The 24,013-nt window shown below is 51.7% G+C and overlaps 1 protein-coding gene across 1 annotated transcript in view; it reads left to right on the forward strand.

The window, feature by feature from the left end:
• Nucleotides 1-1,389: 1,389 nt before the first annotated feature.
• Nucleotides 1,390-24,013, forward strand: part of Hmcn2 (hemicentin 2) — a 144,298-nt gene continuing 121,674 nt past the window's right edge. Inside the window, exons 1-4 of the mRNA XM_060389902.1 lie at nucleotides 1,390-1,694; nucleotides 19,601-19,671; nucleotides 21,062-21,220; nucleotides 21,876-21,998. Of these exons, the coding sequence (XP_060245885.1) occupies nucleotides 1,436-1,694; nucleotides 19,601-19,671; nucleotides 21,062-21,220; nucleotides 21,876-21,998 (612 nt within the window). The 5' untranslated portion in view covers nucleotides 1,390-1,435. The remainder of the gene's footprint in view (nucleotides 1,695-19,600; nucleotides 19,672-21,061; nucleotides 21,221-21,875; nucleotides 21,999-24,013) is intronic.

Here is a 24,013-nt window from a genome sequence, read left to right on the forward strand (position 1 = left end):
GGTTTAGCCAGAACTAGGACGAGGACACAGGGGCTGTGGGTTCAGGACAAACTGGACTCAGCAGCCTCAGAGGAGCTCAGGTTGGCCCAGAGGAGAAGAGATGGGGTAGAGTGGCTTTCCTCCTGGCTGAGGAAGGGTCAGGAGAGTGACCCCTCTCCAGCCCAGGGTTCCCGGCTGTGTCCAGGATCTGTCTGACCTCACCCAGGGTGCTGTGTTCAGAGGATGCTTGCCAAAGCTGCCCCTTCCAGTCAAGCAGCATCTAATGAGTCCCCACCCAGTGCCAGGCACTAGAGTAGGATGGGGGGGTGGTGAGTGGTTGGGGACACCAAGGCGCAGTCTCCACTCCCAGGAGCTCCTGGGCTGTAAGGACAGAAATCACGGGGATGTACAGCCTGGGAGAGGGAAGGGCTACAACAGGGCGGAGGGAGCCGCCTCTGCTGCGGAGGGAGCATTCCGCCCAGCCGAGGGATGGATGGAGGCATACCCCAACAGTCCAACAGCAGAGAGAGCACTCCCTACCCAGGGAGGACATGCCCACTTAGCCCAGTCATGGAGGCAGCACCATGACCCACCCAGCTGGCGGAACACTGTGAGGTAGAGGATGGCTGAACCTAATCCAGGTAGCCACTTCCTGTCCCAAGCCCCTTCACTCGCAACCCACGAGTCTGCTTAGACAGGTGACAGGAGGAGTGTGTGCCTGATCCCCTGGAGTCCCCATATGACCTGCAACAATGTCTTACAATACTCAGGGGAGACGGCAGAGCCCGAGGAATCTGGGGTCCTTCCATATCTAGCTTCCGATTCTGTCTACACCACTTTAGTGTAGTAAATGGGTTCATTTCTCTCTGAGCCTCCGGCGGCCTGTACCAAGCGGGTTTGGTCTTAGTGTCTCTCCCCCTGACTAGGATGGCAGCAAACTTCCAGAAAATATCCGTGGGGATGCTATGCCCCTGATGGACGCCAGGCTTGGGCCTGCTGATTTTTAACAAGAATAATTACAATACCGGGGAGGCTCGGAGCCCCTGGGTCCCTGGGACGCCGGTGGAGGGAGGTAGCAAGGCCTGTCTGAGCCAGGCTTGGACTGCTCGTGTGGCCTCTCCGCCCCCGCAGAAGGGCTAGCAGGTGTCCGCGGATTCCCGAACCCTCATCCCTCGCCCTTGGCTGCGGCCCCACCTCCCTCCTGCCGTCTGCCCTGCGTCCTCCACTAACCTCGGGGCTGGACCAGCGAGCCGCGGGGCTGGGAAAGTTTGAGTCACGCCGCGGGGCGCTGTGGAGGGGGGTGTAGGAGGCGGGGTGGGCGTTAGGGACCGCCTCGGGCTCCCACCAGGGGGATCCCGCCGCGCCCCTGTCCGGTGAACCCGCGGGAGCGAGGCTGCTCCGCCACCTCTCACTGAGACCTGCGAGTCCCCTTCGCTGCTGCAGCCTCTGGCTCAGCATGACGCCTGGGGCGCCGCTGCTGCCGCTGCTGGTGGCGACCTCCACGCTGGTGACGGTGGTCACGCCTGACCGGCCCACGAGGACGCTGTCCCCCGCCACGGGAGGTGCCACCCTGGCCTTCGTCTTCGATGTCACCGGCTCCATGTGGGATGACCTGATGCAGGTGATCGACGGTGCCTCGCGCATTCTGGAGCGCAGCCTGAGCAGCCGCAGCCGGGTCATCGCCAACTACGCGCTGGTGCCTTTCCATGACCCAGGTAGCGCCCCGCGCGGTCCTCGAGGGCCCCCCTCCCCCTCCCGCGCGCCCTGGCTCTGGTGCACCTGGCCCCGCAGCGAGCAGTGGCAGAGCCCTAGCAACTTCTGGCACATTCCCGCTGCCTGGCCACGCCCTCTCCTGCCTCCCCCAGGTTGGCCCTGAGGATGAGAGTTTCTAGCGGGCGACCTCACCCTTCTGAGCCTCACCCTCTCCATCTGTGAAATGGGAGATGTTGGCAGCAGGCGCCAGGAGCCTGTGCGGTTTTTGGTTCTGGATTTTTTCCTTCCTTCCTTCCTTCCTTCCTTCCTTCCTTCCTTCCTTCCTTCCTTCCTTCCCCCTCTTCTTTCTTCCCTCACCTCTCCTTCTTTCTCTTCCTTTCCTTTCCCTTTTTGAGGTGGGGTCCCATGTAGCCCAGGCTGGTCTCCAGTTTGCTATGTAGTGGAGGATGATCCTGAACTCCTGATCCTCCTGCCGCAGCTTCTAGAATGTTGGGAACATAGACCTGCACCAACATTATCTTCTTTATCCGGTGCTGGGGATTGAACCTGGGGCTCTATGCACACTAGGCAAGCACGCGGCTGACTGACTTATTTTCTGTAAGATTTTAGGGTTTTCTTTTCTTTCTTTTTTCCTTTATCTCTCTCTCTTTTGAGACAGGGTTTCTCTGTGCAGGCCAGGGCATCCCAAAAGCCACTCTTTCATGGAGGAAATGCAGCCCTTTGTGGACCATGCTAGGAGTAACTCAGCCTGTTGCCCTTTCCCTTTTGCCTGCCTATCTCAGCAGAGCGAAATGTCCCAGCAAAGCAGGTCTCCTTGACACCTGCTGATTCTACCTGCAGTCAGGAGCCCCTACCTTTCAGCTCAGCATTGAAAATGCTTTCTGGGAGGCTTCATCATGGAAAGTCCTTTGCACATAGTGGGGAGATGTCTTTCACGTCCTCAAACATAACTACTTCTCTCAATATTTTTTAATGAAAAAAAAGTCACATTTACAATGAAGAAGGAGATAAGCAGGGGTCTGAGCTCTTCTGTATGCCTGCCTTACTCCCGAGAGTTGCATTTTGTTGTTCTCTTTAGAGCTGGTTGCTTCCATCTGTCCACCTGTCTACCCAGGCTAGCTTTAAAGGCCCCCACTGTGAAGACAGGTTCCGTGCAGCACTGACTGTAGTGTGTTTGAGGAGACGAGCCTCTCATGGGTGCATGCGTTTGTCAGTCACAGAATCTTCCAGGGGCTTGACACCCCAGCCTCCAGTCTTCGTCTGCGACGTCAGAAGCTTTGCTCCTCTGCTTTCTGGGGCTCCTCAGGTCTAAGCCCGGGAAGCAAGGCTCTGGGAAAAGACTCCTGGGAGACCCGAAATGATAGTGAGATTGGGTGTTGTGGGGAGGTGAGCTCTGCTGGGGTGTAGGTCAACCTCTATCTCCCCAGCTCTCTCCCCCACTCTCGAGTTTGGTCTTGGTCTTCTAGAGCAGCATTGCCCTGGGTGAGCTTAGATACGCTCCAGCCCACCCATTTATCTTCTAGTTGGGGTGCTGAGACCCAGGTAACATCAGGGCTTCCAGAGCCACCTGCCAGATGATGATGCCATTACTGTTTGTCTCCAAAACAGTGCAGAATGGGGCTCCTGAAGCCTGAACTTGCTGCCCCTTCCTGGCCACTAACGCCACGTGGTCTCTGGGCACTGAGTCCGTATGTGGCCCACCAACCTTCGAGGCTCAGCCCTTCCTTCCTCCCATTCTTTCTCTCTTTCCTTCATCTCTTTCTTTTCATGTTTTTCTCTGCTTTCTTTTATTTCTTTATTTCTAATGTTTAAATATTTATTTGTGTGTGTTTGTGCATGCGCAAACGCCGAGCGTGTATGCCGAGGTCAGAGGACAGCTTACAGAAGTTGGCTCTCTCCTTCTACCCTGTGGGTCCCGGAGTTGAAACTTAGGTTGACAGGCTTGGTGACAAACACCTTTACACACTGAGCCATCTCACCAGACCTCTGTACCTCATTTTAATCACATTTTTAAAATGATGCTCATCTTCTTAAAAATTGGTACAAAAATTCAAGCCCAACCTCTCATCAGAATGAAGTTTACTACAGGTGTAAACGGAACTTTCTGATCGGAAATGGCACTCCAGATGCCAGGAAATGGAAAACTTGTAATGCAATTGACATGAAAAAGAACTGTGTAGTTATCACCAAACTCAAACATACATACAAAGCTCCACAGCCCATTCCCCTTGCTCCTTACAGAACCAGTTTTGAAGGAACCAGGGATGCTCTAGAGAGGACCAGAGATACTCCAGAAAGGACCAGGGATGCTCCAGAGAGGGCCAGGGATGCTCCAGAGAGGGCCAGGGATGCTCCAGAGAGGAACAGGGATGCTCTAGAGTCATTTAGCTGATTTTTAAAGAACTTACCAGCTTTTTGTTTGTTTAACAACATAGAAACTTTGTCATCCCCAGTCCATTCTGGTGCTCAGGGGGCATCTGTAAATGGCAGAGTAGACAAGAGCAGGATTGAGAAGAAAGCTGGACCCCAAGTTCAGATGCATGGTCTCAGTGCCCTTCCCTTCAGGCAGCCTGTGTTTCTCCGAGTCCGGGTTTCTACCGTGCATTACATGGCACAAACATTTATTCCAACAATCTTGTGTTCAAGTTTACAACATGGAAAGAATTTTGGGAAGGACATGACCTCAGAAGGTAAAGAAGCTCCCCCCCCCCCCGCCATTTGGGTCTGAGAACATGTGCCCTCGTCCGGGCATCCTGGTAGCTACCTCACTTTAAAAAAAAAGTTTTAAGTTACATGTATTTATTTATTTATTTATTTATTTATTTATTTATTTACTATGTGTGTGCATGTATGTGGATGTGCCACAGCAAACGTGTGGAAGTCAGGGGACAGCTGGCTGGAGTCCTTGTTCTCTTCCACCACGGGGTCATTAGGCCTGGTGTCTTTACCTCTTGAGCCATCTCACTGGCCCCTCACTTTTTTTTTTTCCCAAAGCAAAAAACCTCCTTCGAGGCTACCCAAACCATCCTCCCTAAAGCTCCCCCAGACTTCGCATGGAGAAAAGCTTAGGGATATAGAAGGCCTACAGTGGGAGGGGGTCTGGGATTCATACTGAGGCACCAGCAGCCTAGTAGGGACAGTTTGGGGTGCAGAACAGGACACGTGCAGCTGGGAATGGTGGCTCACACCTGTAGTCTGAGCCTTCGGCGGCTGAGGCAGGAGAATTGAAAGTTCAAGCCCACATTCAAGATACTGTCTCAAAATGTTGTGGGGGGCGCTCAGGTGCAGCGCCTGGCCGTCAGTCAGTCTCAAAGGGGGACATTGCAAGACTGTGAGGAGGCAGCAGTACAGGAAGGAAGGCTGGATGCTCCTGCCAGGGACACGCTTGGAACAAAGAAGTTTCTGGGGTGAATGGCTGGCTGGGTGAGGGTTGGAGGACAGTATGACATTTAAGGACAGGTGTGTGTGTGTGTGTGTGTGTGTGTGTGTGTGGTGAGCCGGGCAGCTCTTCTGCTGGAAGTGGGGTGGAGCATTGGCTGATGTAGCCAATCCTGCTGCCTGCGGCTGCTGCTGTCTGTAGCTGCCAAGGACTGGGAGGCCTTGAATTTCCTTGTATGGGCTTGGAGAGCTTCGTCCTGAGCAGGCATCACAGCTGAGGGCTGGCTGCGTCTGCTGAATCAGCAAGTGGAGTGCCCTTCAGCAGAGAACGGACTGGATGGAGGGGTTCCGGACCTGCCCCCCCCAGCTCCAAGGTCTCAGAGTGTTTTCTTAAAGGAAGCCACTGCGTGTGTGTGTGTGTGTGTGTGTGTGTGTGTGTGTGTGTGTGTGCGTGCTCGTGCACGCAGGGTCGCAGTCATGCTTCTAGGGATGCATAGCCTTGGAAACAAAGAATGACTTTAAGCTTTGGAAATAGTTTTAGTATGTTTTTGTTTTGTTTTGTTTTGTTTTGTTTTTCACTGAAAAAAGCCCAGAGCCAGCGAGATGGCTCAGTGGGTAATGGTTCCCACTGCCCAGCATGATGACCTGAGTTCTGTCCCCAGAACCCCATTGCGGAAGAGGAGAACAGACTCCCAGAAGTTGTCCTCTGATGTCCACACCTGTGCACCCTCATACATACATGAATAAGGAGGTGGAGAGGGGGCTCCGCTGTTGCGAGCTCTGGCTGCTTTTCCAGAAGACCCAGGTTCTAGTCCCAACAATCACACACAGGGGCTTACAGCTGGAGTCTGCAATTCAAGTTCCAGAGGATCTGACATCCTCTTCCGGCCTCCTTCAGTGTCACGTACACATGAGTAGCACAGACATGCATGCACTCAAAACACCTGCACACATTGACTAAAATAGCTGAAAACTTAAAAAATGTAAGAAAATCATAACTGGGTGTGGTTTCAATTGCCTGTAGTCCCTAGGACCCGGAGGCAGAGACTGAGGCAGGAGGATCGCGTTAGAGAGCAGCCAAGCTACATAGAGAGCCCTATTTCAATCGAACAAACGACCAAATGAGCCAAACTGGGCAATTTCCAGGGTAGAATCATGACAGATTTTCGGTCACTTTTCACTGGAAGTGTAGATAGTTTTGTGCTTCTCTCTGGTAAATGCTGCAAAAACCCCACTCCCGGTGACATCACCTCCCGGTGACATCACTTCCCGGTGACATCACCTCCCGGTGACATCACCTCCCGGTGACATCACCTGTGGCTATGACTGGCTTCACCGTGGTGGAATGCCCAGGCCACTTTCTGCACCGTGGGCGGATGGTGGCTCTTCAGGAATGTTCTAGGCACTTGAGGGGCCATAACACAGCTGCCCCCAACCTGGGAGTTAGGGACCAGGCCAGCCTCTGGCTTGCATAGACTGTGAGGCTCAGTAGAGTTTGAAGTGTTCATTAGAGTGCCGCACTCCCTCCCTCTCCCTCTTCCCTCCCTCTCTGTCTTCCTTCCTCCCTCCCTCCTTCCCTCCTTCTCTGTCTTCCTCCCTCCCTCCTTCCTTCCCTCCCTCTCTGTCTTCCTCCCTCTCTCCCTCCCTCCTTCCCTCCCTCTCTGTCTTCCTCCCTCTCTCCCTCCCTCCTTCCCTCCCTTTCTGTCTTCCTCCCTCCCTCCTTCCCTCCCTCTCTGTCTTCCTCTCTCCCTCCCTCCTTCACTTGTCCCCCTGTGATTTTCTTCTATGAATTGTTCTTTTTGGGAGTGGGGGTGCAAATGGTTTTCTCTCTAATTCACTTGAGAATCCACTTCCTAACTCACATTATGTTAATGGTGTCAACAATTTGCTGTTGCCTAGTACTCAGCCCCTGTGTGTGTGTGTGTGTGTGTGTGTATAAGATGGATGGAACCCATGCCAGCCATGTGCCCTACCACTGACCTGTGTCCCCCTGGCCAGTGGTTAGTGTTTTTTCCTGGTTAGTTACCTTTCCATATTGTTTGTTATTCCTGGGGTTTGTTATTCCTGGGCCTTCAATCTTCATGTGGAGAAACCTATTGACTTTTTTCTTCATTACATTTTTTCCCCACTTGCATACTTAGAATGGTGTGACTTTTTTTTAAATCATAAAATTAGTTATATGTAAATTTATTTGTTTTGTTTTTATTTTCTTGGCATTAAATCCTTTTAAAACCTGTAATTAAAAATAAATTGCTCTACTATGTTAAAAAAAAAACTAATATATAGCTGGAGTACTGTTGGTGGTGGTGGTAGTGGTGGTGATGCATTAAAATCCCAGCACTCAGAGAGCTGATGCAGGTGGATTTCTGTGAATTCAAGGCCAGCCTGGTCTACAGATAGAGCTCATAGACAGCCAGGGCTACACAGAGAAACCCTGTCTTGAAAAAACAAACAAAAGAAAAACTATTATAATTTGATATTATAATCAAATATAATATTAATAAGTAATTACTTATTTAGGTTCATCTTATAAAACTATCCTTGCTCTGTGCACGTGTGTATATGAGGATATGTGGTGCGTGCACAAGAATGTGCCTGTGTGTGTTACACCTGCACATTTCCTCATGTGTCCATGTTCGTGTATACGTGTGTGTGTGGAGGACAGAGATCCGTGTCGCTGAGCCGGGAGACCGTCAAGCCGGGCTGGCTGGCAGCAAGCTCCTGGTGTCTGCCTGTCTCTGTTTCCCCCAGCGCTGTCTACAGCTGCTCACCACGGCGCCCACGGCGTGGGTGCTGGGATCTGGACCCAGGCCCTCAGGCTTGGGAGGCAGGCTGATCCGTCTCCCACCCATATCCCTTCCTTCTCATCACTTGGCTCTTGCATTTTCCCAAATTACCTAACAGAGTAGGAATATATCTGGCTTTCCGTTCTTTCTGCCGCATGGTGATTCTTGTGCCAGGACACACTATTTTAATTATCAGTCTTAGTAACAAATGTTAAGAGAGGGACTCCTGTTTTCTATTATTATGCGGATGACTTTGTTTGTTTGTTTGTTTGTTTGTTTTCTAAGTCCGGCTAGCTATGAAGCCCTGGCCAGCCTTAAACTCCTAGAGACTGACCTGAGTGCCACCAGAGTGCTGGGATTAAAGGCGTGTGCCTAGCTTGTTTTTTGTTTTGTTCTGTTTGTTTGTTTGGTTTGGTTTGTTTGAGATGGGTCTTTTGTAGCCCAGGCTGGCCTAGAACTTGGCCTTTAATTGCTGACTGTCCTGAGGTTACACACTTACCGCTGGGCCCCGCCATATTTTCCTATTTTTGTTTTCTGAGATAGTTTTGCTTTGAAGCCCAGGCTGACCTTGAACTCATGATCCTTCTGCTTCAGCTTCCCAATTGCTGAGATCACAGATGTGCACTCTCATACCTGGTCTTATGTTGCTTATAAAACTTTTAGTCAGCTTTTTATTTCATAAAAGTTTTAGATTTGGGAATTAGTGTGAACATAGAGGAGAAATGTCCCATATGTATTCTATGTGCACGGGTGGTATATATTGCTCACATGTGGCATACATGCATGTACATGTACATGTATGATATGCACATGTGATGTACATGTGTGTGCACTTGTGGTGTAGATGCACATGCACATGTGGTCTTCAAGTGTGGTGTGTATGCGCGGTATACATGTATGTGAACAAGCGTTGTACACGTGTAGAATACATGCATGTGAATGTGTGGTGCACATGTGTGGCCATGTGTGGGATGTGAATGTGGAGGCCCGAGGCTGGCTCAGGGGCTCCTCTGTTGGCCCCTCCACCTTACTTTTGGAGGAAGTAATTCTTACTTCTCGCTGGACCTGGAGCTCACTGTGTAAGCAGAGCCGGGGTCCACCTGTCTCCACGCCTTGCCCTGGGGCTCGGGTAACAGGGGCACAGTGCCACGCCTGGCTTTTTATATGGTACCAGAGACACACATTCACGTCTTCATGCTCGTGCAGCAGACACTTTTCCCGCTGAGCCATCCCTCCAGCCTTGAGGCATTTTTATGGCTACACTTTGCTGGTTAGGGGGTTTGGAGAGGAGAAGAGCAAAGAGATCCAATGCCAGGGCTGTCATAGCTAGGAAGGATGTTCTTTCCCACGGTGCAGCCTGCAAACCTACCTGTCAGGTGCTGGCCAGGGCCCTCAGTGTGAAAAGGATCCTCGCCCTCTTTCTGTGATGTCTCTTTGGAAGGTGCAGCCCACCCTAGCAAAGGAAGACATCCCATTGCCTTCCCTGGAGCAGCTTCAGAAGTGACTGGGAATTTTCCTGTGTAGGGAGTGGCCTTTTCTTTTTCAATTATTTACTTATTTATCATCTAGTCATGTATCTAGTTTGGCATAGACATGCATCTATTTGTTTTTTCCAGCTTGGTTCTAATCCAAGACTACTTTGTTTATTTTTTGGCTCATATTCTTTAGGCTTTGGTCCTTGGAAACCCATTTGCTTGGCTTCTGTGTTCCTATGCATATTCCCAGCGCAGCTTGAGAGAGTCTCCAAAACATTGTTCTTATTTACTGATACATTGATAACTTCTATACAAAGTTTCATGTAGTCCAGGCTGGCCTTGAACTTGCTGTGTGGCTGAGAGTGACCTTGAGCATCTGATCCTCCTGCCTCCCCTCCCTGAATGCTGGGATCACAGGTGTGCACCACATCCCCTTATGCCACTCTGGGATGGACCCCCAGAGCCCAGTGCATGGTGGGAAACTGATTTGCTAACCAGAGCTGCAGCCCCAAGCTCTTCACTGCTAAGCCCCACACACTCCTCAGCACTGAGGGAGGCTGCAGGCACATGTATATAGAACTAGCTGTTTTCTGAGGGTTCCTGGTTTCTTTGTCAGGAATGGTGTCTGCAGCCGGGCCCTGCTGCTAAATGCGCTTGCGGTTGCCGAAGGGTCTCTGCTTCTGACCCCCTTCACAGCAGAGCAGGGAGATGTGAGCATGTACAGAACTTGCACGTGGGCAGAGACCTGTGCCATGGAGTGCACAAGGTCAGAGGACGACTTGCAGAAGCCGTCTCTCCTACACGAGGGTCCCCTGGGTCTACCTCAGGTTCTGAGGCTTGGCGGCTGCTCCCCTGCCTGATGAGCCATCCTGCTGGCCAGCGTTTCTAGATACAACCAACTTGTGATAGCCAATTTCGATGGCCAGTCTGACTGGTGGAAGAAACACCTCTGGCATTAGTGGGGCACACTCTTGGTTATGTTGTGAGGGGGTTTCTAGAGAGGAGAGACTGTGGGAGGAGGGGAGCCCCACCCTAAATGCAGGCAGCAGACTCTTTCAGCTGAGGGCCCCAACTGAACCAAACCGGGAGGAGTAGGAAGCAAAGCAGGTGGAGCGAAATTACTCCCTGCCTGCTACTTCCTGCCCTGTGGATGGACACACAAGGTGTACTTGAACATGCTCCCCTCACCATGAGCTTTGTTTCTTTTCTGCTGTGATGGACCATGGTGCCTCTTCCTTCCCCCAACCCCTTTTGATGCAAGGTTCCTCTGTGTAGCCCTGGCTGTCCTGGGAACTCACTGCGTAGACCAGGCTGGCTTCAACTCAAACCTCCGCCTGCCTCTGTCTCCCAAGTGCTGGGATTAAAGGTGTGTACTGCCACCACCTGGCAGAGCATAACCTCTTAACTTTGGGTCCAAATACATCCTCCCCACCGCCCGCCCCCCCCTTCTGCCTTGTATCTTATCGAGTAGCAGGAGGGATTCCTAACACATGCTTTCGCACTGATGTCTCCGGCACTAAATCACTACCACATGCCTCGCTGCGACCTTCCCACGTAGAGCACATGTGGCTTATCTCTAACCTCCCGCTCCAGTGCTGACAAACCTGGCTCGCTGCATCTGTCTGCCATCCATTTCGTCCACTGTCCCATTCCAGCGTGGACAGGCGTGGGTTCGGAGCTATTAACTCCTACCCCCGTGGGAAACAGCCTTATTAGCTCAGGCCCTTGGTCCTCTAGACCCCATTTTTAAAGCAGCTCACACCACTTTCTGCTTCTATTTTTAAACCTCATTTCTTCTCTTCGTTTATACTCGGCTGGAGACAGAAGCCAGAACCTGGCTCATGCTTCTTACTGTTTTGAACAGTTTCATGTAGCCGACTCCCTGTGTACCCAAGGATGATCTTGAACTCCTAACTCCCCTGCCTCTACCTTCCAAGTGCTTTCTAAGCACAAATTATGTTGCTTAGCAACAACCCCATCCCCTCATGTTCTTCATTTTTAAACCATTCTGAAGTATTTATTCTTTCAAATGAAATATTAGGTAACAGAAAACCTCTGTTAACTTCTTTAAAAAAAATTCAGCTGTGGGCTGGAGACGGCTCAGCAGTTAAGAACTCTGGCTGCTCTTAAAGAGAACCTAAGTTTGGTTTCCAACGTCTACTCTGGGTAAATCCAGTTCTAAGGGACCTGACTCCCTCTGGACTCTGGGGCACCTGCATTCGCATGCACGCAGCCATATACTTGTTACACACACACACACACACACACACACACACACACACACATAAAAATACAAGTCAGTCGATGCACACTTTTAATCTCAGTGTGTTCAGTATGAGTTTGAGGCCAGTCTGGTCTACATAGCAAGTTCCAGGATAGCCACATCTACACAGTAAGATCCTGATACAAAGCAAACAAACAAACAAACATTAAAGTATTCTAAAAATTGACTGATTTTGCTCAGAATTTTGTTTTATCTTGAATTTAGTTACAATTATCATTTGAAGGAACCTGTCTGCCTTCTCCCCAAAGTCCTGCCCCTTCCTCTGCTGACACACTTCCATTAGCCGGGCTCTACCTTTTTCCTACAAGTTTTCCTAGTTCAGCTAAGATGGTTTCTAACTGTGTTCTTTCCCATTAGTCCTTTACCATTTTGGCCAGGATGTTTTTATCCATCACATTTCATTTTGAAAGTCTGTGCTCCTGGGATGCTGGGGAAGCAAATTGTCTTTATACATTTATTACCTTTCAGACCTCTTTACTAAAGGCATGCATGTGTGTGTTCTCATGTGCTTATATGTGTGTGCAGCTGGGGTTCTGGACTCACCCCACCACAGCTCGGGTCTACACACGCACTGAGCATCTAAACTCAGGTCCTCACTCAGGCACCCAGCTCTTTACTGCTGAGCCAGCTCCCTCAGCCCTCAAGATTTTTCTTTAAAGCTTTGGTGGTGTCTTGTGCTCCCTGGGCTGATGCACGGGTTCAAGCACAGCCTGAGCAGGCTCTAGCCCTGCTCTCCTTCCTCCTCCGCCCACCCTTTTCTGCAGTGTCTGCCTTGTCAGCCGGGCATGCAGAATAATGTCAAAGAAAGGCAGTGGCCAACTGGCATCTCATCCCATTTCTAGTCTTATGTCTTTTACAGGTCGATTCTTTTGGTGGTTGGTTGGTTGGCTCTCGGTGCTGGGGATCAAATCCAGGGCTGTGTTCATGCTAAAAACTCACCTAACCACTGACCTTCATTCACCTTGAGGCCTGGGATGCTGGCTTTTGGTTTGAAGTTTGTTGGGGGGGGGAGGGTTGTTTTGTTTTTAAATCATGAGGCAAAGGACAACACTTATTTCTAACACCCCCAAACCAAAAAGCACAAAAACTGAACTAGAAGAAAAACCCAAATAAGAAGCAAAAGACAAAAACGAACAGAAAGAAAACCAATTCCCATGACGGGGTTGAGGGTGGCGCCCAGCTGGAAGAGCCTTGACCTTGGTCCTGAGCACCACATAAAACCAGGAGTGGCAGTCTAGCTCTGTCATCCCAGCCCTGGGACCCGAAAAAAGGCAGGGGATCAGAGAGTCAGTGTCAGCCTCCACTGCACAGGGAGCTCGAGGCCAGCCCGTGCTACCCTTGAAACCAAATAAAAGGCACACGCGGAACAGTGATCCCCCGTTGGGTTTGGGAATGGATTCTGACTTCAGCAAGTACATTTCCAGCTTTTGTTGTGACGTTGCTAGGTTCTGTTTCCTGTTGACCTACATATGCAATCCCTTCCTAGAGACTGGTTCCCACGTTCCTTGCTTCAGTCCTGTGTTTGTGGTGGCGTTTCTCTTTATACTAAGCTGGCTTCTCGCTTGCGTACAGGTGCAGGAGGTCTGTGTATGCTTTTGTGCAGGAAGCTCTTCCTTTCTGCTCTTTGTCAAGCTTTGGCTCAGGCTTCAGCCCTTCCAGTCAATAGTCTGTTTCCTTCAAACACTGCCAAACTGGAGCGCGGGGGGGGGGGGGGGGGAACACAGTGGAGACACGCTTGGCCTACACAGGCCCTGGGTTCCATCACAACCCCAAACCCCAAACACAAAGAATGAATATGCATGTGAAAAACATTCTAATAACATAGTGTTCAAGAAATGCAAACTTTAACACTCTCGTGTCTTTCCAGGCAGTGCGTGTGTGCAGTGTGTGTGTGTGTGTGTGCGCACTTGTGTGGGCATGTGTGTGTATATGTGTATGTGTGTAACAATATATAGCCAACTTATTGGACTTGCATGCACCCCCCCCCCTTTTAACATTTATTTGTGTGTCTGATTGCATGAATGTGGTGGTCAGAGGAAAATTTGGGGGAGTCCATTTCCCCTTCACCATGTGGGTCCTGGGAATTAAAGTCACGTCATCAGGCTTGGTGACAAACACATTTACCCATGTGTTTACACATGAACCATCTCAGCTGCTTTCCTAAGAATATAGAATCCTAATTTTTTTTTGAAGTGCACACTAAAAAAAAAAATATATATATATATATATAGATATATTCCACTGGGCGTGGTGGCACACACCTGTAATCCCAGCACTCAGGGGGGCAGAGGCAGGCGGATCTCTGTGAGTTCAAGGCCAGCCTAGTCTACTAAGCCAGTTCAGGGAAGCCGAGGCTACACAGAGAAACCCTAACTCGAAAAACAAACAAACAACATATATATATATATATATATATATATATATATATATATATATATATATATATATATATTAATGTGTTTTCCTGAAAATGAAAGTACTCTGTAGAAGTGGCCCCCACCTTTTCTGCATGTTCCTCTCCCCAGGACAACACTGGGAAACTGTTTATCACACTCAAGCCTGTCTCTGTTTATTGTGCTATAAGGACTTTATGCTAAATTGACCTGTGGTGCCCTGTTTTCATTTGCATCTGTCTGACAGTTTGTTGGCCGTTTAGAACCTTCCAGAATCCCCCTTTGGGTCTCCAGGTGTGCTGCCACCCTGAGGACAGAGTTTGGGTCAGCTGGGCAGGACTCCTGCCCTCACTCTTCATGGCTGGGGCAGCTTTTTAGCGTGTATGGGAGCTACTGGCGTTCATGAGGCTGTGTGGAGGTCTTCACTGCCCCCTCCACCCTGCGCCTCAGCCTGAATAGCCTCACTCCCTGTCTGACAGTCCTCTCTCCTTCAACCCAGTGTCCTCCCTCCCTCAGCCATGGGCTTTCCCCTGCTTAGCACAGAGGTCCTCATTCCTTTAGCCTTGGGTTCTCATCCCTATGGCAGGAGGGTCCTCACTCCCTTGGCCTGGCTCCAGGCACCTCTCCCGGGAGGCTGGAGATCCAGGCACCTGTCGGTACATCAGGCTGGTTCCCGTCATCCTGACTCGGTCCTATGGGGGGGGGGTGAATCCTGAGTATATCCTGGGAACCAGCCTGGCTCATGTCACATCGTGTCAGTTGGGAGTGGCCTGACTGGACCAGGTGGTTGCTTGTCAAGGGGTTTCCAGGCCTGAGTCTTTGCAGTGGAGGGATGTTGGGAGGGGATGGAGGGAGAAGGAGAGGTGGGGGCTGGGCGCCTGGGAGATGTGTGCCCGTGGATGAGGCGTGATGGGCCTGACAGTAGAGGCCCCCAGAGGGCTGCTGTGTGATCATGCCAGCCTCCTAGGGTCAGCCTTCTCCAGTAGGTAAGGCTGGAAGAATTAGCTTAGGCCAGGCAGGTACCAGCTTACCGTAGTACCTCAGTGTAGCCAGAAAGACCCAGATTACCATCTTCCTAGGTGTCTAGTCATGGTGGCAGTCACTCTTGCAATGGCATTCCAGAGCTGAGGTGCCAGCTGGGTGGAGGAGGATCAAATAGGACTGGGAACAGCATCCTGGGTGTAGGGAAGAGCAAAAACAGAGGCCCTGAGGCCAGCAGGACTTAGGCCCAGCACATATCAAATGAACAGCAACAGAATGAACCAAGATCGGATGAGCATTCAAGAAAAGAAACCCTGGCGGGGGTGTTGGGGGCTCCTGGAGGGGACAGCAGAGGCTCTGGGATCAGTGTTTGCTCTTTGCACAGAACCATCAGCCTAGTGGTTCTTGTCTGATCATGTCTGTCACTTGTGGGTATTGTCAAAGGTGTCATCTTGACTCCCAGAAGCTGAGGTTACTGTAGGTTACTTCATGCTTGTGTTTTGTGCGTGTGTGTGTGTGTGTGTGTGTGTGTGTGTGTGTGTGTGTTGAGAGTTAGCTATGGGACTCAAGTGCTACTTGGTTATGGGGAAGGAAAGATCTGGGAAGAGTCCTTGACAAGAGGATGAGAGCTTGTTACAGATGAAGTCTGAGGCCCGGCTACATCCCTGACTCTTCCCACAGGGACTAGCAGAGTCAGACAAGGGGCTGGTGAAGCACCTGGACGGTTCCAGGGCTGCATGCCCCACACGTGCCCCAAGGACTCCTTCATGTCCTTGAAAAGGAGAGGCTCTCTCTGTAGAGGGATGAGCCTGGCCCAGGCTTCTGGGACTCATATGCAAGAGGGTGGTTGAGGGGAGTCAAGGTCACAGGCTTAATCGTTCCCACGGCCATCATGCCCAGCTTGAAGGGGCTGCACGCTACATCTGCCCAGCTGTTTGGCAAATGTCCTCCTTCAGTCACGAAGCTCTCTTCCCTCCAGGAGCGATGAAGCCCAGGGAATGAGCACAGCACATCTGCAGCCTCTAGCTTGGTTGACAGCTTGGAGCTGGGGTCAGAATGACCCAGATTCCAGCTCCATCTCTACTGATCCCTGCTCATAATTTCTTGGTCAGGTCGCTTTGTCTTCCTGAATTCAACAGGAGACTTTATTGCTAGGGATGTGGCTCTGTGCGGAGGGCGCTTACCCAGCATGCATGAGGCTCTGGGTTCCATCCAGCACTGCAAAACTGAGCAAGATGATGCACACCTGTATCCCAGAAACTCCGGGGGTGGAAACAGCAGGATCAAGAGTTCAAGGTCATATTCAGCTATGTAAAGAGTTCTAGGGTAGCCAGGGCTACATGAGACTTTGTCTCCAAAAAAAAAAAAAAAAAAAACAATTCCACCTCTGACAACAATGGAACCGTGCCTGTCAACACCATTGCCATGGCCTGTGTCCCAACCCAAAGATAATTTATGGAAGCGAATTTTTCCATGTGGTAATGTGGAGCCCAAGGGAGGGGTTTGGGTCGTGAGGGTGCACCCTCAGGAATGGGTTATTAGCTTTTGCTTCTTCCTGGACCGGGGTCGTTCTCCTGAGATGAGCCCACCCTCATGCTCATCTCTACAGGGTGCTCCCTTCCCTGTCTGCCATGTGATGTTCCCAGAGCCCCCAGCAGGTATTGTAACACAGCCTTGGAGCCGTCAGCCTCCAGAGCTGTGAGCAGAAACAAACCTTTCTTCTCAACAAATCAGCTAGTATAGGGTGTTCTGTGACAGCAACAGAAAAACGAACTAACGTAAACCAGCCAGCGCTAGCAGCCGCAGCTGGAGGCACCTTGTGTCAGGAAGGGCTCACATTGGCACACAAACGAAGCCACTGGGGTTTTTGTTGTTGTTTTAGAGGCAGCTGTTCCAGACAGGGAAAGCTAGGGAGGAGGAGGGACCCACAGGTAGACTCCCAGAGGGACAAACCTGCTGTCCTGCTCTGTCTGGCCCTGTATTCAGCGTCTTGCTGGAAGCGGGGTGTGAGAGTGGCTGACCTACCCAGGGACCGCACAGGCAGCCCTCACTGTTGCTCCCCTGCACAGCTGGCAGGCAATCCCTGGGTAGACAGCCTTTCCTGGGTCTTAGGAGCTGATCTTGCTCTGGGGTTGAGGACCAGGGAAGGCAAGGTGGTGTCTACTGAGATGCATGCATGTTTGCTCACTGGGGCAGGAGGACATCAGACAATCAGGCAGCTGCTTTAGGGTGACAGGGTCTCCCAGAGGCACCCTCCCCTCTCACAGGGTGGGCTTTCCCAGAAGCTGGCTGGTGGAGGCTGAGCTCCAAGCCAGGGCTGCCCAGGTTATCAGGTTAGCACAGTCTTGTTCCAACAAAGTGGTTAAAAACTGTGTGTGTGGAGACAGGGTGGTTCTGAGCACGTGATGCTCTTCAGAGGAACCAGGCTCGGTCCTCAGCACCACGTGGTGGCTCACAACTGTCTGAAACTCCAGCTCAAGGGGATCTGATGCCTCTTCCAGCTTCTGAAGGCATTTGCACACGTGGCACACACACACACAGAGGCATACATACACATAAATAAAAACACGTCTTTAAATGAACTGAGGACGTGATTCAGTAAGTAAAAGTGCTTGCGATGCAAGTGTGAGGGCTGGGGTTCAGATCCACAGGACCCAGGTAAATGTCAGGTGAGTGTGGCGGTCCCCATGCATGGGAGACAGAGATGGGAATCCCTGGAGTGAGCTGGCTGGATTAGGAGAGCTCTGAGCTCAACAGGGAGATTCTACCTCCACGGATAAGGTAGAGAGCAATTGAGGAAGCTGCCTGATGTCAACTTCTGGCCTCTACATATGAATGCTCACACACAGGTGAATATGCTTTTACATGCATGCACACCATACATATATACATAGGCAAAAGAAAATATTTTTGAAAAGCCACTGACATAAAACATTCAAAAAAGAAAATAAAACAAAAAACCAAAAACAAAAGAGGAAGCCTTCAGCTGACTAACATTCGATCTTGACATGTAGAACAACGGAAAAAAACATTCATGTCCTTCCAAGGAAAGAAGGGCAATAACCCATCACCTATTATCTGCCTATCTATTCACCCAGCCACCATCTGCGTCTCCATCCATCCATTACATATCTGTCTATCCATCCGTGTATCCATGCATCCATATCTATCATCTATCCATCCATCCATCTCTCCATCTCCATCCATCCATTATCTATCTATCTATCTATCCGTGTATCCATGCACCCATATCTATCATCTATCTATCTATCTATCTATCTATCTATCTATCTATCTATCTAATCTACATATCTTTTTATCTACCTACCCATCATCTATTTTTTCACCTATCTAGCATCTGTCTGTCTGTCTTGTCTTTTTCTCTAGCTGTATTTTAAATGGCGTGGGTTATTATCTGGGCAATGGCTTAGGGGACAAAGTGTCACTGCACAAGTGTGAGCCCAGAGGCTGTTAAAATATATTAAATCCACAGACGCCAGGATGCGTGAATCTCCGCTGTGTGGCCTCCACAGACGACACACCATGGAGCCCACATTCCATGGTGGGGTCTAGAGCCCTGCTGTCCCTTCCGCTGGTCCTTCTGCCCCTTTCAAACCCCTCCACCCTACAGGCAACCCCCGACTGGCTTCTTACCAAGGGAGGCATGTAGCATGCACACACCCAAGTCTGGCTTCTTCCCACAGCTTCCTTCATGCGAGACCCGTGCACACTCACCTGGTGGCTTCACCTGTTTCATTGCTGAGTTGGGGCTGATCACAGTAGCTCCCCGTTATACCCAGCTTCACCTTCTGTACTTCAGTTCCCAAAAACCATGAAGAGCCAAGATCATTACATAGGAAATCCTAGAAACCTCTCCCTCATTTTAGACCTTATACCATCCTGAGCAGAGGACCGAGCCTCATAACACCCTACTTTGTCCTCCCCAGGAAGTGAGCCATATGCTTTGCACAGTATCCACACTGTATACGCTGCCCACCCGTAAGTCACCTTTTAGCTGTTGACTCCATAATGGACCCGGATGGACCCTATCTGTCTGGCAGTTAACAGGGTGCAAGAACATTGCCTCCAGCTTGGAGCCGTTGGGGACATGATTGTTATGTACACCTGAGCAGAAGGCTTTGGGGGCACCAGTGTTCTCATTTCTCTTGCTTAAACCACTGTGAGAAAAATGGCCCGGTCTGCAGATCATTAGCTGTCAATCTCTCAGAAGCGTGTGTTCTCCTGAGGTGGTGGGGTGGCTCCGATTTCCACCAGGGTTGGAGGGGCGTCCTGTGCGCCACATCCCCTTCCACATCCAGTGTGTGAATCTGCGCCTCTTCCTTGCTGCCCCTTTGAAATGTTGATGGGGTTTCTGAGAAGCTTCATGCTTAACTGCTTGACTTGGTTTTGGCAGCTGTGTTCCAGAATGGAGGAACTGTTTCCTGTTCCTGTTTTCCTAGCATCCCTTTCCCTTCAAGAGTAGGAATGGGTGGGATGGCAGAGTGGGGGGTTCTTAGAGAGGGCTCGGGACCATTGTTGAAATGGGAAATGGGTTTGCTCTGGGCCCTTCTGTGCTTGGGGAAACCCACCTGAATCTCTCTCTTCCCACAGATATTGGCCCGGTGACCCTCACAGCGGACCCAGTGGTGTTTCAGAGAGAGCTGAGAGAACTCTACGTTCAGGTGGGCTGCCTGCCTTCTTTATTGCTCTTCCTCTTCCATGACAGAGCCCAAAGTCTGCGCTACCTGGGAGCCAAGATGGCGTCCTCTCCGTCCTGACCCTGCCTCTCCCTCAGTCTGCAGCCCACACCTCAGCTTGGGTCCTGGAAGCCAGTACCTCTTGGGTGCCTTCCCTCAGTCCATGAAACAAATACCTCCCAGAGCCCTAGTGCCTAGCGGGTGCTGGTTTAGTGGATGAGTGAGGGGAGACACTGCTCCAGCAAGGGTGTGTGTTGAAGCGTGAGGGGCAGCTTAGTCCGGACCTCTGCGCCTCTAAGCAAGTCACATGTCCTTGGCCACGTGAAAGTCCGTGCCTCACAAAACACCTGGCTCCACATCTGTCCTCTTCCTGACCTCTGAGGCAGGGACTGCACAGGTGGGGCTTGCTTCTCAGATGGATCTGCGAGCACCCGGAGCAGGGGCTAGAGGACCTGAGGCTTCTGGGGTGAGAGTAAATTAAGAAGGAAAGTTGTGCTGTGGGGTCAGCTGCTGCCGCAGGCTGGTCGTGCAAACAGCGTGTGCTCTCACCTCACAGAAGCTCCGGGTGCTGCCAGGCAGGGAGGGTGTGAGTGTGTCTCCTCGAAGGCCTGATGCGGGGAGGGGGGGGCAGGCAACAGGGAGAGCCTTTCTTCTCGCCTGGTCTGGCTCCACGCCGATCTTTACTCCTTAAGCCTTGGTTGCCACAGGACTTCTTGAGGCGGTCCACAGTGGCACTCCCATGGAGCCTTCCCCTGTCACATAGTGATAAAATGGGGGATGGCTCGCTCAGTAAAGTGCCTGCCCCGTAAACATGTAAACCCGTGTTTACATCCCCAGCCTCCATGTAAAAAGCTGGGTGGGCTCACCCGCACTTGTAATCCCAGTGCGGAGGAGGCAGAGACAGGAGGACTGTGGAGGCCTGCTGGCCAATATGCCTAGCAGAATCAGTGAGCCCCATATTCAGCAAGGGGCGTGTCCGAAAAAAGAAGGTGAAGAGTGATCAAGAAAGACACGTAACACTGACCTCTGGCCTCCACACACACTTGCATACATGCGTATGACCAGATACTTGTGCATACACATGAATGCATACGCAAACACTGAACGTTTGCTCGTGCCTCAGCTGCTCCATCCCCGTATTCCACACCTTCTACGAGATGGGACTGTCGCTTACACAGTGTAAGAGTGACCCTTGTCTAAAGTCACAACAGGGCAGGTGCTGGGAGGGACAAACAGGGAGCACAGCCTGACCCAGGGAGCCATACTGCGGGGTGTGAGGTGACTCCCAACTCCCACTGGTTTTAGAGGTTTGCCCAGGCTGCTCCCTTGTGGACGAGGTGGCTGGCAGCCACTGAGACACGCTTCAACCCTTCAGGGAGGTGGTGACTGCCCGGAGATGAGTGTGGGGGCCATCAAGGCTGCCGTGGAGGTTGCCAACCCTGGGTCCTTCATCTACATCTTCTCGGACGCCCGTGCCAAGGACTACCACAAGAAGAACGAGCTCCTGCAGCTCCTGCAGCTGAAGCAGTCGCAGGTTTGAGAGGCCAGCTTTAGGCGGGAGGCGGGCAGCCATGCAGGAGGCCGGGCGAGGGGGCCCGAAGCCAGGCGTCCCTCCCGTGGCCCTGGAGCCCAGCCCTGCTGGCCCCAGCCACACCTGTCTGAAAGCAGCGTGGTTGCAAGCTCTGGGCCAATGTGGTTTGCTTTTGGTGCAGCCCCGACGCTTTTCCTTTCCCGCCAGCCAGTGCAATGCTCCTCCACCCTCATCCTCAGCCCTTGGTCCTTGCAGTTCATTGAACCCTTGTCCTTGTGGCCAGGACTTCTCCCTCTTGTTTTTGCACCCACAGTTGCAGAGGGGAGAAGGGTGTATCTACTCTTAGGGAAAACTTCAAGGTTTGGGATGACATAGCTGCTGTCATGTCTAGAATATTCTAGAGTTTTTCAGAGCACGCACGGTAGCCTCCCAGGACCACTCCAAAAGGAGTCCACTTTGGAAGCCTTCTTTGTCACAGATTTCATCCTTTTTGTGAAGCACCCACGTGTCCCTCATTTCTCCAGCCCCTGCCCTGAATCAGCGCCCGATCCCCTGCGCAGGACACTGTCATTATTCTCACGTCTTCCATGGTTGAGGTCCTGCCCCCCCCATCCCCCGGCTACAGGGGAAAGCACAGGCCTATTTGCCCCTCCTCCAGGTGGTCTTCGTGCTGACGGGGGACTGTGGTGACCGCACCCATCCTGGCTACCTGGCCTATGAGGAGATCGCTTCCACTAGCTCTGGGCAGGTGTTCCAGCTGGACAAGCAGCAGGTGTCAGAGGTGAGCCGCCACAGAACGCTTGCTGCAGCCTGCTGCCCTATGGGTGAGGGTGTTGCAGCTCACACAGCAGGTGCACGGGAGCCTGGCCTGCTGAGCGGTGCTGAGCCGTGCTGAGCGGTGCTGAGTGGTGCTGAGCGGCCGCCTCCAGGCTCTGCATCATCTCCCCAGATCTCCTGGACCCCAGCAAGTACTCGAGAAACACCCTGAAAGTCAAAGGGTGAGGCTTGGAGGAGCACCTTGGGGTGCTGCCCACATCCCACACCAGAGCCAGAACTTGAGAAATTGTACGGGAAGGGTGACTGGGAGGTAGTTTCTATCCCAGAGTCGGGGGCCAGGGGGCCACAGACTGGGTCAGGATTTATCAGGGGAGGGGCTCACTTGGGGAAGGGCTCACTCAGACACCACCACCTTAGGGTCCAGCTGTCAGATCCATTAAGCCCAGAGCACACCAGGCATCTGTCCCGCTCCCTGACCAAATGACAGCCACTTCCTCCCCAAAGCCCGTCTTCCCTCTACTGTGCCCACCCTACCAGCATCTAACCACCATCTCTAGTGGAACCGAGAGGCCTCCCTCTGTGTTACAAATCCTCCAGCGTTAGCTGACTGCAAGCCATGCTCAGAATGCTGGGCAGAGCTGCAGCTGTCACTCATATGGACACCAGCCTCCTCGAGCCTATATGGAATGACCCGTGGGTACCACAAGACACTACCCCAAAGCTGACCCATATGTCCTTCCTGTTGTCCCCTCCTGCACACCCAGACCCTCATCAGAACCTCAGCCTGCATTTTCCTTTTGCTCACTCCTCACAGCCCAGCCAGCCTCTCTCCTGCTCCTTGGCCCCAGGGCCTTTGCTCAGGCTTCCATCTCTCAGCTCCTAACCTCCTGATATATGTGCCTTTCCAGGAAACCATCTTCAGCAACCTGCCCAGGTCAAATCTCTTTCCACATTCCTTTCCAGCCCACAACCCCTGCACTGTTTTACAGAATTGTCATTTTATGCTTGTGTGATTATTTAATGCTACTGGATTATCAGTGCCCTCGGGGCTGGGCCATGAAGGGCACCTCAAGCAGACACCTAAAGGAGTAATTAGTGCCAGGAAGTGGCCGGGAGACAGAGCGCTTTGGGTCCCCGTGTCTTCTGTTCTGGGAAAGAAGGTGTCTCCGAGACAGGCAGTGGCCTCTAGGATGGATTCTGTGAGCTGTGTATTTATGAGCTGAGAGAGCTGGTCTCTGGGGCCGTGTTTAGATTAGCATGCCTCGGCTCCCTGTTGACAGATGGCGTTTATACTTCTCTGTGACACAACGGGCTTTAGTTTCTGGCTTGTCGGCCCATGCTGGCACTAAGCCCACATGAGGGCGGGAGGCATTTCAGAGTGGAGGGACAGTTTTGTCCCCACTTTTAGGGGAGCCACTTCCAGAGGCTAATCAGACAGACAGGCGAGGCAAGTTGCTGAGGAGAGCTTGCCAGGGTGCCCCGATGCACCCCAGGTGAGCCCACTGGCATTTTGCTGTGGGAGTCTCCCTTGGCAGGACCACTGAAGCAGGCAGGGCTGGGCTGCGCCGGATGGTGGCATGGATGCCCCAAGCATGGAGAACCTCACGCCCTGGGTCTGCTTCTTTCTAGACATTCCCAGACATTCAGCAAGCTGGAGAAAGTGGCTGGGACAGCCAAGGCTGTGGTCAGCCCCCAGGGAGGCAGGCCATGGGGTTCTAGCTGGGAAAAATCCTTCAGACTTCTGAAGAGGCATGTGAAAAAATGCTTTGACCTTCACAAAGTACATTCAAAGCAGCAGGATAGATATACTCTGTACTGTGGTCATTTATCAAGCACCTGCTGTATGCACCACCCAGGAGGAGGCAGCCAGTCCGAGTAAGAGGCCCTCTGTCTTGGGGACACTTAGCTCTTTCTGGTTGAAAACTTGACCTCACAGGCAGAAGGAACTCCCCTCCCTCCTTTTTTTTTTTTTTTTTTTTGGACTTTGTTCCAGAGTATATGAAGGAAATTGAAGAACCT

The sequence above is a fragment of the Meriones unguiculatus genome, chromosome 8 (genome assembly GCF_030254825.1).
Source record: "Meriones unguiculatus strain TT.TT164.6M chromosome 8, Bangor_MerUng_6.1, whole genome shotgun sequence".
NCBI classification, from domain to species: domain Eukaryota; kingdom Metazoa; phylum Chordata; class Mammalia; order Rodentia; family Muridae; genus Meriones; species Meriones unguiculatus.